The sequence below is a fragment of the Salvelinus alpinus genome, chromosome 29, assembly GCF_045679555.1.
Source record: "Salvelinus alpinus chromosome 29, SLU_Salpinus.1, whole genome shotgun sequence".
NCBI lineage: Eukaryota > Metazoa > Chordata > Actinopteri > Salmoniformes > Salmonidae > Salvelinus > Salvelinus alpinus.
Genome location: NC_092114.1, coordinates 29,144,213 through 29,164,196, shown reverse-complemented (window position 1 = coordinate 29,164,196; position 19,984 = coordinate 29,144,213). Strand labels below are relative to the sequence as shown.

The 19,984-nt window shown below is 49.2% G+C and overlaps 1 protein-coding gene across 2 annotated transcripts in view; it reads left to right on the top strand.

Moving 5' to 3' along the window:
* Nucleotides 1-19,984, top strand: part of LOC139558391 (UBAP1-MVB12-associated (UMA)-domain containing protein 1-like) — a 28,835-nt gene that overhangs the window by 2,352 nt on the left and 6,499 nt on the right. For both annotated transcript variants that reach the window (XM_071373482.1, XM_071373483.1), the window contains exon 3: nt 16,801-16,886. In XM_071373482.1, coding sequence (XP_071229583.1) covers nt 16,801-16,886 — 86 coding nt within the window. The remainder of the gene's footprint in view (nt 1-16,800; nt 16,887-19,984) is intronic.

Genomic DNA, 19,984 nt, shown 5'->3' with positions numbered 1-19,984 from the left:
CTTCCATGGCTTGCATACTCACCAGACATATGTCACCCATTGAGCATGTTTTGGATGTGTACGACAGCGTGTTCCAGTTCCCGCCAATATCTAGTAACTTCACACAGCCATTGAAGAGGAGTGGGACAACATTCCACAGGCCACAATCAACAGCCTGATCAACTCAATGCGAAGGAGATGTCGTGCTGCATGAGGCAAATGGTGGTCACACCAGATACTGACTGGTTTTCTGATCATGACACTACCTTTAGGTATCTGTGACCAACGGATGCATGTGAAATCCATAGATTATTTAAATTGACTGATTTCCGTATGAACTGTAACTCAGTTAAATCTTAAATTATTGCATGATGCGTTTTTATGTTTTTGTTCAGTGCAGTTTTAAGTATGTCACCAGCATTGAATAATGTCTTTCAACACTTCCTTGAGGTTGAGATGAACCTGAAATTAAAGTAAGGCATTGCACAACAGTTTTCTCGTGCTCATGGGCATGGTAATTTTGCATAACAATAAATGGGCATAATATAGGATTGCTACATGCTTTACTGAAAAATGAAGGTAAATCCTGCCAATTTTGAAGGTCCAATGCAACAACCTCCTTTTAGTACCTTTTCAAATAATGAAAATGTTATTGTAAGTCAGGAAGTTCCCTCCCCCTCTTTCCTCTACCAGTAAAGAGCAGTATAATTGGCTCTTTAAAAAACGGTGTTGACTGGGAGCGCTGCTGCTGGACCTGGGTTCAAATACTACTCCGTCATTTCAAATACTTTAGCTGGGCTTGATTGGGCTTGCCTGGTGCAATGGAACCAATAAAGTAGTCACAAAAGTGCAAATGCAACGCATCTGGCACTCCAGACAGGTTAAAGCTAACGCCAAACGTATTTAAAGTGATTTCAAATAGTATTTGAACCCAGCTTTGGCTGTTGGTGGAGCAGTAGACACAGATGGTCAGGAGTTGTATGTTTCTCTTGGCAGACAGAGAGCCAGTCTCAGAGCCAGCGTTTCTTCCCAGATAAAGTAGAAAGAGTCTGACTGAGCTCACAGACGTTCTAGTGTAAACCCAATGACTGTGCTCTGTTTAATCACATTCTCTGTTCAAAGACGCCAATGACTGTGCGTGTGTTTTTGTAAGGAAGGAAGGGCTCAGTCAGATGGCTGATGAGGAAACCAGGGAGTTTGAAAGGTGAATCACCAAAATGGAATTAATAGATTTACTCTGGGTGTAATGAATGTTGATGGGAGTTGTGGTAGTGGATTTCAATTAAAGTACAGTTAGGCTAATTTGTCCAGCTGCATTGAAAATGAACATTCATAGACACTTTTCTGTAGATAAAAAAAACAAAAAACATTTTAAATAGTTTTTACTGAATAAACTTTTATTTTTTAATTATCTGTGAAGGTTAGTTACGTGTTTTCCCTGAAATGTGCCATTCACATTTGCTATTCGCACCACAGCCTCTTTTCACGCTCTTTCCTGGTACTGATGGCTCCAGACCAAAGGGAGCAGATGTTCTTACAAAGCTGATCTGTGGGGCTCTGTCTGGGTCCGTATGGCAGGGGGCATATCATCTGTCTGGGTCCGTATGGCAGGGGGCATATCATCTGTCTGGGTCCGTATGGCAGGGGGCATGACATCTGTCTGGGTCCGTATGGCAGGGGGCATGACATCTGTCTGGGTCCGTATGGCAGGGGGCATGACATCTGTCTGGGTCCGTATGGCAGGGGGCATGACATCTGTCTGGGTCCGTATGGCAGGGGGCATGACATCTGTCTGGGTCCGTATGGCAGGGGGCATATCATCTGTCTGGGTCCGTATGGCAGGGGGCATGACATCTGTCTGGGTCCGTATGGCAGGGGGCATGACATCTGTCTGGGTCCGTATGGCAGGGGGCATGACATCTGTCTGGGTCCGTATGGCAGGGGGCATGACATCTGTCTGGGTCCCTATGGCAGGGGGCATATCATCTGTCTGGGTCCGTATGGCAGGGGGCATATCATCTGTCTGGGTCCGTATTAGAGGTCGACCGATTAATCGGAAAGGCCGATTTCAAATTTTACACCTTTATTTAATCTTTATTTAACTAGGCAAGTCAGTTAAGAACACATTCTTATTTTCAATGACGGCCCTGAACGAGGCAGAACGACAGATTTTTAACCTTGTCAGCTCGGGGGATTCAATCTTGCAACCTTACAGTTAACTAGTCCAACGCTCTAACCACCTGATTACATTGCACTCCACGAGGAGCCTGCCTGTTACGTGAATGCAGTAGAAGCCAAGGTAAGTTGCTATCTAGCATTAAACTTCTCTTATAAAAAAAACGATCAATCAATCATAATCACTAGTTAACTACACATGGTTGATGATATTACTAGTTTATCTAGCGTGTCCTGCGTTGCATATAATCGATGCGGTGCGTATCGTTGCTCCAATGTGTACCTAACCATAAACATCAATGCCTTTCTTAAAATCAATACACAGAAGTATATATTTTTAAACCTGCATATTTAGCTAAAAGAAATCCAGGTTAGCAGGCAATATTAACCAGGTGAAATTGTGTCACTTCTCTTGCGTTCATTGCACGCAGAGTCAGTGTATATGCAACAGTTTGAGCTGCCTAATTTGCCAGAATTGTACGTAATTATGACATAACATTGAAGGTTGTGCAATGTAACAGGAATATTTAGACTTATGGATGCCACCCGTTAGATAAAATACGGAACGGTTCCGTATTTCACTGAAAGAATAAACGTCTTGTTTTCGAGATGATAGTTTCCGGATTTGACCAAATTAATGACCTAAGGATCGTATTTCTGTGTTATTATGTTATAACTAAGTATGATTTGATAGAGCAGTCTGACTGAGCGGTGGTAGGCAGCAGCAGGCTCGTAAGCATTCATTCAAACAGCACTTTCCTGCGTTTTGCCAGAAGCTCTTCGCTGTGCTTCAAGCCGATCAACTCCCGAGATTATGCTGGTGTAACCGATGTGAAATGGCTAGCTAGTTAGCGGGGTGCGCGCTAATAGCGTTTCAAATCTCACTCGCTCTGAGACTTGGAGTAGTTATTCCCCTTGCTCTGCATGGGTAACGCTGCGTCGAGAGTGGCTGTTGTCGTTGTGTTCCTGGTTCGAGCCCAGGTAGGAGCGAGGAGAGGGATGGAAGCTATACTGTTACACTGGCAATACTAAAGTGCCTATAAGAACATCCAGTAGTCAAAGGTATATGAAATACAAATGGTATAGAGAGAAATAGTCCTATAATTCCTATAATAACTACAACCTAAAACTTCTTACCTGGGAATATTGAAGACTCGTGTTAAAAGGAACCACCAACTTTCATATGTTCTCATGTTCTGAGCAAGGAACTTAAACGTTAGCTTTCTTACATGGCACATATTGCGCTTTTACTTTCTTCTCCAACACTTTGTTTTTGCATTATTTAAACCAAATTGAACATGTTTCATTATTTATTTGAGGCTAAATTGATTTTATTGATGTATTATATTAAGTTAAAATAAGTGTTCATTCAGTATTGTTGTAATTGTCATTATTACAAATAAATAAATAAAAATGGCCAATTAATCCGCATTGGCTTTTTTGGTCCTCCAATAATCGGTATCAGCGTTGAAAAATCATAATCGGTCGACCTCTAGTCCGTATGGCAGGGGGCGGTATCATCTGTCTGGGTACTTATGGCAATCAAATTTTATTTGTCACATACACATGGTTACCAGATGTTAATGCGAGTGTAGCGAAATGCTTGTGCTTCTAGTTCCGACAATGCAGTAATAACCAACGAGTAATCTAACCTAACAATTCCACAACTACTACCTTATACATACACAAGTGTAAAGGGATAAAGAATATGTACATAAAGATATATGAATGAGTGATGGTACAGAACGGCATAGGCAAGATGCAGTAGATGGTATAGAGTACAGTATATACATATACATATGAGATGAGTAATGTAGGGTATGTAAACATTATATTAAGTGGCATTGTTTAAAGTGGCTAGCAATTCCCATTATTAAAGTGGCTGGAGTTGAGTCAGTATGTTGGCAGCAGCCACTAAATGTTAGTGGTGGCTTTTTAACAGTCTGATGGCCTTGAGATGGAAGCTGTTTTTCAGTCTCTCGGTCCCTGCTTTGATGCACCTGTACTGACCTCGCCTTCTGGATGATAGCGGGGTGAACAGGCAGTGGCTTGGGTGGTTGTTGTCCTTGATGATCTTTATGGCCTTCCTGTGACATCGGGTGGTGTAGGTGTCCTGGAGGGCAGGTAGTTTGCCCCCGGTGATGCGTTGTGCAGATCTCACTACCCTCTGGAGAGCCTTACGGTTGTGGGCGGAGCAGTTGCCGTACCAGGCGGTGATACAGCCCGACAGGATGCTCTCGATTGTGCATCTGTAGAAGTTTGTGAGTGCTTTTGGTGACAAGCCGAATTTCTTCAGCCTCCTGAGGTTGAAGAGGCGCTGCTGCGCCTTCTTCACAACGCTGTCTGTGTGGGTGGACCAATTCAGTTTGTCCGTGATGTGTACACCGAGGAACTTAAAACTTACTACCCTCTCCACTACTGTCCCGTCGATGTGGATAGGGGGGTGCTCCCTCTGCTGTTTCCTGAAGTCCACAATCATCTCCTTTGTTTTGTTGACGTTGAGTGTGAGGTTATTTTCCTGACACCTCACTCCGAGGACCCTCACCTCCTCCCTGTAGGCCGTCTCGTCGTTGTTGGTAATCAAGCCTACCACTGTAGTGTCGTCCGCAAACTTGATGATTGAGTTGGAGGCGTGCATGGCCACGCAGTCGTGGGTGAACAGGGAGTACAGGAGAGGGCTCAGAACGCACCCTTGTGGGGCCCCAGTGTTGAGGATCAGCGGGGTGGAGATGTTGTTACCTACCCTCACCACCTGGGGGCGGCCCGTCCGGAAGTCCAGTACCCAGTTGCACAGGGTGGGGTCGAGACCCAGGGTCTCGAGCTTGATGACGAGTTTGGAGGGTACTATGGTGTTAAATGCTGAGCTGTAGTCGATGAACAGCATTCTCACATAGCTATTCCTCTTGTCCAGATGGGTTAAGGCAGTGTGGTTGCGATTGCGTCGTCTGTGGACCTATTGGGTCCGTAAGCAAATTGGAGTGGGTCTAGGGTGGAGGTGATATGGTCCTTGACTAGTCTCTCAAAGCACTTCATGATGACGGAAGTGAGTGCTACGGGGCGGTAGTCATTTAGCTCAGTTACCTTAGCTTTCTGGGGAACAGGAACAATGGTGGCCCTCTTGAAGCATGTGGGAACAGCAGACAGGGATAAGGATTGATTGAATATGTCCGTAAACACACCAGCCAGCTGGTCTGCGCATGCTCTGAGGACGTGGCTGAGAATGCCATCTGGGCCTGCAGCCTTGCGAGGGTTAACACGTTTAAATGTTTTACTCACTTCGGCTGCAGTGAAGGAGAGCCCGCAGGTTTTGGTAGCGGGCCGTGTCAGTGTTCAGTATTGTCCTCAAAGCGAGCAAAAAAGTTATTTAGTCTGTCTGCGAGCAAGACATCCTGGTCCGCGACAGGGCTGGTTTTCTTTTTGTAATCCGTGATTAACTGTAGACCCTGCCAGATACCTCTTGTGTCTGAGCTGTTGAATTGCGACTACTTTGTCTCTATACTGGCACTTAGCTTGTTTGATTGCCTTGCGGAGGGAATAGCTACACTGTTTGTATTCGGTCATGTTTCCGGTCACCTTGCCCTGGTTAAAAGCAGTGGTTCGCGCTTTCAGTTTCGCGCGAATGCTGCCATCAATCCACGGGGGATATCATCTGTCTGGGTCCGTATGGCAAGGGGGGGGGGGTATCATCTGTCTGGGTCTGTATGGCAAGCGGGGGGATATCATCTGTCTGGGTCCGTATGGTAGGGGGGGTAATCATCTGTCTGGGTCCTTATGGCAATGGGGGGGGGGGGGTGTATCATCTGTCTGGGTCCGTATGGTAGGGGGGGGTAATCATCTGTCTGGGTCCTTATGGCAGGGGGGGGGGGGGGGTGTTATCATCTGTCTGGTAGGGGGGGGGTATCATCTGTATGGTAGGGGGGGGGTAATCATCTGTCTGGGTCCTTATGGCAAGGGGGGGGGGGTATCATCTGTCTGGGTCCGTATGGTAGGGGGGGTAATCATCTGTCTGTCTGGGTCCTTATGGCAAGGAGGGGGGGGGGGGTTGTTATCATCTGTCTGGGTCCGTAATGGTAGGGTGGGGTAATCATCTGTCTGGGTCCTTATGGCAAGGGGGGGGGGGGGTGTTATCATCTGTCTGGGTCCGTATGGTAGGGGGGGGGTATCATCTGTCTGGGTCCGTATGGTAGGGGGGGGTAATCATCTGTCTGGGTCCTTATGGCAAGGGGGGGGTATCATCTGTCTGGGTCCGTATGGTAGGGGGGGTAATCATCTGTCTGGGTCCTTATGGCAAGGTGGGGGGGGGTATCATCTGTCTGGGTCCGTATGGTAGGGGGGAGTAAATCATCTGTCTGGGTCCTTATGGCAAGGGGGGGGGTATCATCTGTCTGGGTCCGTATGGTAGGGGGGGATATCATCTGCCACTCTGGGTAACCTTTCACTTTCCCAGCCAGCAGCCTGCCAGTTGAGTAGGTTCAGGCTGAGGCTGTGGGAGATATCATCCTGCCTACTGGGATCCTTATGCGCTAAGATTGGGAGGCTGGCAGCATGATCTGTCTGTGGCCCTTCTCGCCTCCATCCACATTTGGTTATTCAGGCGGAGAGAATCATCTGTCTTGGGTCCTTAGTGAGCAAGGGGGGGGGGGCAGTGCATTAAAAAATGCATCTGTCAAATGGGTCCCCCCCCCCACACAATGTATGGTAGGGTTGGCGCCGGGAGTGTGAACATCTGTGCTGGGTCCCCTGTTAGTGAGTGGGGGGGGTTGTTATCATCTGTCTGGGTCCTTATGGCAAGGGGGGGGGGTGGGTGGGTATCATCTGTCTGGGTCCGTATGGTAGGGGGGGTAATCATCTGTCTGGGTCCGTATGGTAAGGGGGGGTAATCATCTGTCTGGGTCCTTATGGCAAGATGGGGGGGATGTATCATCTGTCTGGGTCCGAAATGGTAGGGGGGGGGTAATCATCTGTCTGGGTCCTTATGGTAGGGGGGGGGGGTATCATCTGTCTGGGTCCGTATGGTAGGGGGGGTAATCATCTGTCTGGGTCCTTATGGCAAGGGGGGGGGGGTATCATCTGTCTGGGTCCGTATGGTGGGGGGGGGGAGTATCATCTGTCTGGGTCCGTATGGCAAGGGGGGTATCATCTGTCTGGGTCTGTATGGCAAGCGGGGGGATATCATCTGTCTGGGTCCGTATGGTAGGGGGGGGTAATCATCTGTCTGGGTCCTTATGGCAAGGGGGGTATCATCTGTCTGGGTCTGTATGGCAAGCGGGGGGATATCATCTGTCTGGGTCCTTATGGCAAGGGGGGGGGATATCATCTATCTGGGTCCTTATGGCAAGAGGGGGGGGGGGGGTGTATCATCTGTCTGGGTCCGAAATGGTAGGGGGGGGTAATCATCTGCCTGGGTCCTTATGGCAAGGGGGGGGGGGGGGGTTTATCATCTGTCTGGGTCCTTATGGTAGGGGGGGGGGGGGGTATCATCTGTCTGGGTCCGTAATGGTAGGGTGGGGTAATCATCTGTCTGGGTCCTTATGGCAAGGGGGGGGGGGGGGTATCATCTGTCTGGGTCCGTATGGTAGGGGGGGTAATCATCTGTCTGGGTCCTTATGGCAAGGAGGGGGGGGGGTATCATCTGTCTGGGTCCGTATGGTAGGGGGGAGTAAATATCTGTCTGGGTCCTTATGGCAAGGGGGGGGGGTATCATCTGTCTGGGTCCTTATGACAAGGGGGGGATATCATGTGCCACTCTATTAACCTTTCACTTTCCCAGCCAGCAGCCTGCCAGTTGAGTAGGTTCAGGCTGAGGCTGTGGGAGAGAAACCCTGCCCACTGGGATTTTCCGCTGGGATTGGGAGGCTGGCAGCAGGATCCTCTGTGGCCCTTCTCGCCTCCATCCACATTTGGTTATTCAGGCAGAGAGAAATCGTCTTGGGGAAAGCGAGCGAGGGAGAGAAGGCAGTGCATTAAAAAATGCATTTTTTAAATGATCCCCCCCCCCCCCACAATGTACGGTAGAATTAACACCGAAATTGTGAAAATTATGATAATCCCCTTTTAGTGAAAGAGCTGTTATTTATTTTTATGGCTGGGTTTTCAGCCTCTTTTGGTTTTGGCCCACAGCATGACTTCACAATCTGATTATTCAGACCAATAACCAGTCATCTTTTATTTGCATTTGTATCCTCCTACATTGAAGGGGTAAGCGTGGTAGACTTTAGACTCTCTGCCAGTCATTGCTGTGTATGCAAATATATACAAATTTGTATCAACACATCCACATGATCAGACTGAGCATTTCTACGTCAAAAGGAAGCTCAGGGAAATAAATTACAAACAAATATATTGAGTTAATTTCATGAAATAAACACACACAGTGATTTATTAGACATACAGTGTGATTTAAACATTTTATAAAAAAAGATTGCATGCAGTCTTTTAAGAGAAAAAACTCTGCAGAGTCCACCCCTGACGCTAGATGGGGGGATGGCTCACATTTGTCAGGGGCCATGGAGTTTAATCTCATTTTACCTCAGAAGATTAGCTAATTAGCTATTACAATAACAACGAATCCCTCTTCCCAGTCTAAGCTGTTCATCTGTAACACCACTTTTTTTTGTCCTGTCAGATGGAATAAGATGAGAAAGGATTTGTTTTATTATCTGCCTAGTCATCTCTGTGACGATCCAAGTCGAGGGCCTTCAGTCCCTCAAAGGCAGGATGTGTGTTTGCACATCCCTGTCTGATGCTGACACTCTTGAGGAGTGGGCCTGGTTGACTGCTGAAGTCATGAGCAGCGGCCTGTGCCTTTTCTAGGAGCCCATCTCCCTCTCACAGGCTCTAATCCCAGCCGGTAGACAGACAATAGCCTTACTTGTATTTGGATGGCTGTCAGTGTCTACAGTCTCACGACAGTTGAAGTTGTCTCTTTCACTAACTTCATGTTCAATAAGCCTACACCCACACACCACATTCATTTGAACCTTTGTCCTCAGCTGTTGTGTTTTTGTGTCTAAAGTCTTTATTTATTTAGCTCAGATAGTAGGCCACTCAGTAGCAATTGCCACTGTTTTCCAGGGAGTCCTGAAGTCATTACAGGTAATGCAAGGGTGTGCATCATGCATGTGAGTTCATAAGTGTTTTAGTCATTGATCACTGGTTTCTTAAGAGAAGATTGTGACTTAACCCATCCAGAAAATAAACCTGAGGCTAACAGTGTCTATCAATTAGTAGAGCTAGTTTGTTCTATCCTATCTGGACTGGCAGAGCTGTTTTAAAAGAAGCCTGACAAGCTGCATGTCATTGTCAAGGTCCACACTCTAAGCAGGTCACACAACTCCAGCGCGAATCATGACATAACGTGATGTCATTGACAAGGTCCACACTCTAAGCAGGTCACACAACTCCAGCACGAATCATGACATAACGTGATGTCATTGTCAAGGTCCACACTCTAAGCAGGTCACACAACTCCAGCACGAATCATGACATAACGTGATGTCATTGACAAGGTCCACACTCTAAGCAGGTCACACAACTCCAGCACGAATCATGACATAGCGTGATGTCATTGACAAGGTCCACACTCTAAGCAGGTCACACAACTCCAGCACGAATCATGAAATAACGTGATGTCATTGACAAGGTCCACACTACACAAAGCAGGTCGATGCAGAATGTAACTGTGCTCCTTTTCATTTCTCTTTGCTTGTGTTAAGTTGATCAGCTCATGATCCAAACCAGAAGGTTATAGGCCTCTCTCCTTCCCTGACACTGTTTAGACAAGATTTTCATTTTGACATCTTTAAAAAAAAAAAAATGTTGGCTGGACTGGCAGTTATCCAAACACACAAAGTGAACGTATTTTCCCGATGTTGAATGTGAAAACAACATGCAGCCTTACAATAATGTGAAATCAAGTACAACCGAACTAACCTGTCCTCTGTATCATAAAGCAGAGATTTTGTGAGTGTGTGTGTGTGTATCTACAGTATATATTATTTATTTCAGTGCTTTAGCCTGGTTATCCCTCTCTCCTTCTGAAGGATTTAGTGAATGGTAGAGATAAATTCCTGCACGCTATTGAGCAGACGGATGCATGCTCTGTGTTTTACTGACTGACAGAGAGAGAGAGAGGCCTGTGTCTAACTGACTGAGTCCAGAGACAAGGCCATGCGTGTACAATGCTGATGACACAAAGAGTTGAATATAGGCTAGTCTTACTTTACATGGCATTATTTAGATGCCCTTGTTGTCTTAGGTCTTGCACTATTTGCTGTGAAATAATGAGTGCTTTGTAGGTGAACAATGCTCACCATGCCAAGAATTAATTCACAGATGTGGATGGAAATGTGGGCTTGTCAGGAAATTGAGGGAAGACCTAGGGATATTTTTGTACCTGTAGGCCTGAGGGGGGAAATCAAAGCTATAAATTCAAGGCATAAAAGGCATTAATACTGCATACTTCTATACCTCAAACATGGATGGAAATATGAATATCCATCATAACAATAAATTAAGACAATAGACAGAATATTTGTATTAAAATTTAAATAATCTGAGCTTGATGTTAGTGAAGCTGAGAGACATTGTACTACTAGACTAGAGTGAGCTGATAGATCCCATTGTTCCTGTGCAGAGTAGAGTAACCTTTGTTTTTCCTCTCATGGAGATAATTTCACCCTCTATAGAGAGAGACATTGGTGGACTGGAGACACACTGAGCTCAGATCAAAGGAAGCTGGTGAGATCAGGGAGGATGACTCCATGCTGGAGAGCGAGTTCACTCCCAGAGGAGAGGGGTAGGAGTGGAGATGGTTACAGGGGAAAGGAAAAAGGGAGGGAGGAGAGTTTGAAAAGTGTATCTGTGGACATTGACAACATGCAGTCAATTAGTCTAGTTACTAAGGCCCAGTAGTTGTCCCCCAGATGACATGATGCAAGAGGAATGGGGTTGGGAACACAGGCTACACCAGAGAGAGGGTTGGGAACACAGGCTACACCAGAGAGAGGGTTGGGGACACAGGCTACACCAGAGAGAGTGTTGGGAACACAGGCTACACCAGAGAGAGGGTTGGGAACACAGGCTACACCAGAGAGAGGGTTGGGAACACAGGCTACACCAGAGAGAGGGTTGGGAACACAGGCTACACCAGAGAGAGGGTTGGGAACACAGGCTACACCAGAGAGAGGGTTGGGAACACAGGCTACACCAGAGAGAGGGTTGGGGACACAGGCTACACCAGAGAGAGTGTTGGGAACACAGGCTACACCAGAGAGAGGGTTGGGAACACAGGCTACACCAGAGAGAGGGTTGGGAACACAAGCTACACCAGAGAGAGGGTTGGGAACACGGGCTACACCAGAGAGAGGGTTGGGAACACAGGCTACACCAGAGAGAGGGTTGGGGACACAGGCTACACCAGAGAGAGGGTTGGGAACACAGGCTACACCAGAGAGAGGGTTGGGGACACAGGCTACGCCAGAGAGAGGGTTGGGGACACAGGCTACACCAGAGAGAGGGTTGGGAACATAGGCTAGGCTACACCAGAGAGAAGGTTGGGGACACAGGCTAGGCTACACCAGAGAGAAGGTTGGGGACACAGGCTACACCAGAGAGAGGGTTGGGGACACAGGCTAGGCTACACCAGAGAGAGGGTTGGGGACAGGCTAGGCTACACCAGAGAGAGGGTTGGGGACACAGGCTAGGCTACACCAGAGAGCGGGTTGGGAACACAGGCTAGGCTACACCAGAGAGAAGGTTGGGAACACAGGTTAGGCTACACCAGAGAGAGGGTTGGGGACACAGGTTAGGCTACACCAGAGAGAGGGTTGGGAACACAGGTTAGGCTACACCAGAGAGAGGGTTGGGGACACAGGTTAGGCTACACCAGAGAGAGGGTTGGGGACACAGGTTAGGCTACACCAGAGAGAGGGTTGGGGACACAGGTTAGGCTACACCAGAGAGAGGGTTGGGGACACAGGCTAGGCTACACCAGAGAGAGGGTTGGGGACACAGGTTAGGCTACACCAGAGAGAGGGTTGGGGACACAGGTTAGGCTACACCAGAGAGAGGGTTGGGGACACAGGCTAGGCTACACCAGAGAGAGGGTTGGGGACACAGGCTAGGCTACACCAGAGAGCGGGTTGGGAACACAGGCTAGGCTACACCAGAGAGAAGGTTGGGAACACAGGCTAGGCTACACCAGAGAGAGGGTTGGGGACACAGGCTAGGCTACACCAGAGAGAGGGTTGGGGACACAGGCTAGGCTACACCAGAGAGAGGGTTGGGGACACAGGCTACACCAGAGAGAGTGTTGGGAACACAGGCTACACCAGAGAGAGGGTTGGGGACACAGGTTAGGCTACACCAGAGAGCGGGTTGGGAACACAGGCTAGGCTACACCAGAGAGAGGGTTGGGAACACAGGCTAGGCTACACCAGAGAGAAGGTTGGGAACACAGGTTAGGCTACACCAGAGAGAGGGTTGGGAACACAGGCTAGGCTACACCAGAGAGAAGGTTGGGAACACAGGTTAGGCTACACCAGAGAGAGGGTTGGGAACACAGGCTAGGCTACACCAGAGAGCGGGTTGGGAACACAGGCTAGGCTACACCAGAGAGAAGGTTGGGAACACAGGTTAGGCTACACCAGAGAGAGGGTTGGGGACACAGGCTAGGCTACACCAGAGAGAGGGTTGGGGACACAGGCTACACCAGAGAGAGTGTTGGGAACACAGGCTACACCAGAGAGAGGGTTGGGGACACAGGTTAGGCTACACCAGAGAGCGGGTTGGGAACACAGGCTAGGCTACACCAGAGAGAGGGTTGGGAACACAGGCTAGGCTACACCAGAGAGAAGGTTGGGAACACAGGTTAGGCTACACCAGAGAGAGGGTTGGGAACACAGGCTAGGCTACACCAGAGAGAAGGTTGGGAACACAGGTTAGGCTACACCAGAGAGAGGGTTGGGAACACAGGCTAGGCTACACCAGAGAGAGGGTTGGGAACACAGGCTACACCAGAGAGGGGTTGGGAACACAGGTTAGGCTACACCAGAGAGAGGGTTGGGGACACAGGCTACACCAGAGAGAGGGTTGGGAACACAGGCTACACCAGAGAGATGGTTGGGAACATAGGCTACACCAGAGAGAGGGTTGGGGACACAGGCTACACCAGAGAGAGGGTTGGGGACACAGGCTACACCAGAGAGAGGGTTGGGAACACAGGCTAGGCTACACCAGAGAGAGGGTTGGGGACACAGGCTACACCAGAGAGAGTGTTGGAAACACAGGCTACACCAGAGAGAGGGTTGGGGACACAGGCTACACCAGAGAGAGTGTTGGGAAACAGGCAGGCTACACCAGAGAGAGGGTTGGGGACACAGGCTAGGCTACACCAGAGAGAGTGTTGGGAACACAGGCTAGGCTACACCAGAGAGAGTGTTGGGAACACAGGCTAGGCTACACCAGAGAGAGGGTTGGGGACACAGGCTAGGCTACACCAGAGAGAGGGTTGGGGACAGGCTAGGCTACACCAGAGAGAGGGTTGGGGACACAGGCTAGGCTACACCAGAGAGCGGGTTGGGAACACAGGCTAGGCTACACCAGAGAGAAGGTTGGGAACACAGGTTAGGCTACACCAGAGAGAGGGTTGGGGACACAGGCTAGGCTACACCAGAGAGAGGGTTGGGGACACAGGCTAGGCTACACCAGAGAGCGGGTTGGGAACACAGGCTACACCAGAGAGAGTGTTGGGAACACAGGTTAGGCTACACCAGAGAGAGGGTTGGGGACACAGGTTAGGCTACACCAGAGAGAGGGTTGGGGACACAGGTTAGGCTACACCAGAGAGAGGGTTGGGGACACAGGTTAGGCTACACCAGAGAGAGGGTTGGGGACACAGGCTAGGCTACACCAGAGAGAGGGTTGGGGACACAGGTTAGGCTACACCAGAGAGAGGGTTGGGGACACAGGCTAGGCTACACCAGAGAGAGGGTTGGGAACACAGGTTAGGCTACACCAGAGAGAGGGTTGGGGACACAGGCTAGGCTACACCAGAGAGAGGGTTGGGAACACAGGCTAGGCTACACCAGAGAGCGGGTTGGGAACACAGGCTAGCTACACTAGAGAGAAGGTTGGGAACACAGGTTAGGCTACACCAGAGAGAGGGTTGGGGACACAGGCTAGGCTGCACAGGGAGAGGTGTTGTGGACACGAGGCTACACCAGAGGAGTGTGGGAACACAGGCTGCACCAGAGAGAGGGTTGGGGACACAGGTTAGGCTACACCAGAGAGAGGGTTGGGAACACAGGCTACACCAGAGAGAGGGTTGGGAACACAGGCTAGGCTACACCAGAGAGAGGGTTGGGAACACAGGCTAGGCTACACCAGAGAGAGGGTTGGGAACACAGGCTAGGCTACACCAGAGAGAGGGTTGGGAACACAGGCTACACCAGAGAGAGGGTTGGGAACACAGGCTACACCAGAGAGAGGGTTGGGGACACAGGCTACACCAGAGAGAGGGTTGGGAACACAGGCTACACCAGAGAGAGGGTTGGGGACACAGGCTACACCAGAGAGAGGGTTGGGAACACAGGCTAGGCTACACCAGAGAGAGGGTTGGGGACACAGGCTACACCAGAGAGAGTGTTGGAAACACAGGCTACACCAGAGAGAGGGTTGGGAACACAGGCTAGGCTACACCAGAGAGAGGGTTGGGAACACAGGCTAGGCTACACCAGAGAGAGGGTTGGGAACACAGGCTAGGCTACACCAGAGAGAGGGTTGGGAACACAGGCTAGTTTACACCAGAGAGAGGGTTGGGGACACAGGCTAGGCTACACCAGAGAGAGGGTTGGGGACACAGGCTAGGCTACACCAGAGAGCGGGTTGGGAACACAGGCTACACCAGAGAGAGGGTTGGGAACACAGGTTAGGCTACACCAGAGAGAAGGTTGGGAACACAGGTTAGGCTACACCAGAGAGAGGGTTGGGAACACAGGCTAGGCTACACCAGAGAGAGGGTTGGGAACACAGGCTAGGCTACACCAGAGAGAGGGTTGGGGACACAGGCTACACCAGAGAGAGGGTTGGGAACACAGGCTACACCAGAGAGAGGGTTGGGGACACAGGCTACACCAGAGAGAGGGTTGGGGACACAGGCTACACCAGAGAGAGGGTTGGGAACACAGGTTAGGCTACACCAGAGAGAGGGTTGGGGACACAGGCTACACCAGAGAGAGTGTTGGGAACACAGGCTACACCAGAGAGAGTGTTGGAAACACAGGCTACACCAGAGAGAGGGTTGGGGACACCGGCTACACCGGAGAGAGGGTTGGGGACACAGGCTAGGCTACACCAGAGAGAGTGTTGGGAACACAGGCTAGGCTACACCAGAGAGAGGGTTGGGAACACAGGCTACACCAGAGAGAGGGTTGGGAACATAGGTTAGGCTACACCAGAGAGAGGGTTGGGAACACAGGCTAGGCTACACCAGAGAGAGGGTTGGGAACACAGGCTAGGCTACACCAGAGAGAGGGTTGGGAACACAGGCTAGGCTACACCAGAGAGAGGGTTGGGAACACAGGCTAGGCTACACCAGAGAGAGGGTTGGGAACACAGGCTAGGCTACACCAGAGAGAGGGTTGGGAACACAGGCTAGGCTACACCAGAGAGAGGGTTGGGAACACAGGCTAGGCTACACCAGAGAGAGGGTTGGGAACACAGGCTAGGCTACACCAGAGAGAGGGTTGGGAACACAGGCTAGGCTACACCAGAGAGAGGGTTGGGAACACAGGCTAGGCTACACCAGAGAGAGGGTTGGGAACACAGGCTACACCAGAGAGAGGGTTGGGAACACAGGCTACACCAGAGAGAGGGTTGGGGACACAGGCTACACCAGAGAGAGGGTTGGGAACACAGGTTAGGCTACACCAGAGAGAGGGTTGGGGACACAGGCTACACCAGAGAGAGGGTTGGGGACACAGGCTACACCAGAGAGAGGGTTGGGGACACAGGCTAGGCTACACCAGAGAGAAGGTTGGGGACAGGCTAGGCTACACCAGAGGGAGGGTTGGGGACAGGCTAGGCTACACCAGAGAGAGCTGCAGGCGTGCTCTGGTCCACGTAGTGCTCTGTGGAACTGTATTGCTAACTGTGTTAATTCTGTGTAATCCATTAATGTGATCAGAAGGCCACTCTACTCGTTAAACCACATCTAATCACTCAATTGACCTGGTTCTCCCAATGAAGGAAAAAATACACCAGGCAAGCTAATAACTTCTGTTACAAAGACCACTAGGAAAGTAGGACTTGGAGAGGGGTCTAGTAGTGGGACTCATGCACATGTGTAACGGATGTGAAATGGCTAGCTAGTTAGCGGGTACGCGCTAATAGCGTTTCAATCGGTTACGTCACTTGCTCTGAGACTTGAAGTAGGGTTTCCCCTTGCTCTGCAAGGGCCGCGGCTTTTGTGGAGCGATGGGTAACGACGCTTCGTGGGTGACCTGTTGTGTGCAGAGGGTCCCAGGTTCGCGCCCGGATTGGGGCGAGGGGATGCCGTAAAGTTATACATGTATGTTGATGAAGAATCTAGGCCTAAGCCCACAGTGTATAATGACACAATGACTCTTGTTTGTTTTTTCTCTCCAGGAGAAACTGTTGAGGAACAGAGGCAGAAGATCCAAAACGTGAACATCAGCAAACCATCATGTAACGTCATTGTGCAACCATCAAAGGTGATTGTCTTTATAACCAGGGGGCGGCGCTATGCAGAACATACAGTATAACATTCCCTATGGGATCTGGTCGAAAATAGCACAACATATAGAGGATAGGCCGATGGGCTGTCATTTAGGACGCAACCTGGGTTGCGTTACTCAAAACTGCCAAGATGTCCGTCTTGCATGTGCTGTACCAGGAAACACAACTGTTGTAGACTTAAACAGACAGCAGTGAGACTGACTGACTTCAAGGACTGTGAGTTTGCTTTCTTCTTCTCTGTCTGGTCTAGCTCATCCTGCCTGCATACATACTGCCTACAGTCTGCTGCTGCTGTGTTGGTGACAGATGCTGAATGGTATGGGTGTGATCCTGTACACACACACAGAGAAAGAGAGAGCACGCTCCATACCTGCTACACTGGGTCTGGACATATGGTGGCTGTAGAAAAGCTCTATTATGTTGCTGCTAGTTGTCTGTATGATCTGGTTAGGGCTACTAGTCCTTGAAGCCATTTATTATGGGTTTAATCAATGGAAGCTGTGTGTGTGTTGAAGATTCATATGGTGACATTGCACTGCAGCTTGGCTCCCGTTGTTCAATGAGTGAGATGTGTGTGCCCTGCCCTTTAATGTTGTGCACACAGGAAGTTACAGAACCTTGACCTTCATACAGTACAGACACCTACCTACAACACTATAAACCTGTCTCGTTCATACTGTACAGACGCCTACCTACAACACTATAAACCTGTCTCGTTCATACTGTACAGACGCCTACCTACAACACTATAAACCTGTCCTCGTTCATACTGTACAGACGCCTACCTACAACACTATAAACCTGTCCTCGTTCATACTGTACAGACGCCTACCTACAACACTATAAACCTGTCCTCGTTGATACTGTACAGACGCCTACCTACAACACTATAAACCTGTCCTCGTTGATACTGTACAGACGCCTACCTACAACACTATAAACCTGTCCTCGTTGATACTGTACAGACGCCTACCTACAACACTATAAACCTGTCCTCGTTCATACTGTACAGACGCCTACCTACAACACTATAAACCTGTCCTCGTTCATACTGTACAGACGCCTACCTACAACACTATAAACCTGTCCTCGTTGATACTGTACAGACGCCTACCTACAACACTATAAACCTGTCCTCGTTGATACTGTACAGACGCCTACCTACAACACTATAAACCTGTCCTCGTTGATACTGTACAGACGCCTACCTACAACACTATAAACCTGTCCTCGTTCATACTGTACAGACGCCTACCTACAACACTATAAACCTGTCCTCGTTCATACTGTACAGACGCCTACCTACAACACTATAAACCTGTCCTCGTTCATACTGTACAGACGCCTACCTACAACACTATAAACCTGTCCTGCTTCAGGATGGGCTATATATGACAAATCGAGAGGGACAGATGGTGGGACACTATCTGCAGTGTTCTGTATTGGTTGTTACAGAGGTTATATTAAGCTATAGTGGTTAAGGTTTAAAAGTGTAAGCTTACTTTATATGTGAAGTTGTAGAAGTTATGAAAAATAAGGAAAAGACCCTCACACTGCTGTTCATGCTCCCAGGTGAGTCCTCGTCATCATCGTGTTTGAGAGCACAAACACTCATTAAAGGATGTTTCCGTGGTTACGTCCCAACTGAATGTTATGTTAATTGCAGAGGAATAAGCCATTTCCTGTGACATCTTCTCTGCATTTAGGCTTTCATTCGGTCTTACAAGGCCCAAAGCACAGCTTAAGTCTCCAATCTAGCACTTGGTGTGTACACCAAATTCTTTTGAATTAACGAAGTCAATTGAAGAGTAAAAACAGTAGGCCTATAATATCATGGAAGACACAGGCTAAAATCATTTTGTGTGGTGTTTGCTTGTGTTTTGTGGTACACTCACTAGTACGCTAGCTGAGTTGTAATGTCACATGCACAAGTACAGTGAAATGCCTTTCTTGCAAACTCAAAACCCAACAATGCAATAACAATGTATTACTAGAAGGGGGGAAAAGAGGAATAAGAAAGTAAGTAACTAAGCGTAATAATAAGTAATAACTAACTAAACTAATAAGTAACTAAGCGTACTATATACAGACAATATTTAATTAGTCCGTTCCAATACCATATTTACATGTGCAGGAATACTGAAATGACGGAGGTAGATATGTAAAGGGTAAGGTGACTAGGCAACAGGATATAAGATAAACAGAGTAGCAGCAGCTTGTATGTGAGTGGGTGTGTAGAGTCAATGTATGTACAAATTGTGTGAGTGAGCGAATGATGGTGTGTTGGTGTGGGTGAGTGTGTAGGGCCCTGTGTGTGTGTGTGTGTGTGTGTTGGAGTGACGGTGTGGGTGAGTGTGTAGGGCCCTGTGTGTTGGAGTGACGGTGTGGGTGAGTGTGTAGGGCCCTGTGTGTGTGTGTGTGTTGGAGTGACGGTGTGGGTGAGTGTGTAGGGCCCTGTGTGTGTGTGTGTGTTGGAGTGACGGTGTGGGTGAGTGTGTAGGGCCCTGTGTGTGTGTGTGTGTTGGAGTGACGGTGTGGGTGAGTGTGTTCGGCCCTGTGTGTGTGTGTGTGTGTTGGAGTGACGGTGTGGGTGAGTGTGTAGGGCCCTGTGTGTGTGTGTGTGTGTTGGAGTGACGGTGTGGGTGAGTGTGTAGGGCCCTGTGTGTGTGTGTGTGTTGGAGTGACGGTGTGGGTGAGTGTGTTCGGCCCTGTGTGTGTGTGTGTGTGTGTGTGTGTGTGTGTTGGAGTGACGGTGTGGGTGAGTGTGTAGGGCCCTGTGTGTGTGTGTGTGTGTTGGAGTGACGGCGTGGGTGAGTGTGTAGGGCCCTGTGTGTGTGTGTGTGTGTGTTGGAGTGATGGTGTGGGTGAGTGTGTAGGGCCCTGTGTGTGTGTGTGTGTGTTGGAGTGACGGTGTGGGTGAGTGTGTAGGGCCCTGTGTGTTGGAGTGACGGTGTGGGTATTTTGTTAGCTATTTATCCGTCGTATTTCTTGGGGATAGAAGTTGTTCAGGAGCCTGTTGGTGTCAGACTTGATGCACCGGCACCTCTTGCCGTGCGGCAGCAGAGAAAATAGT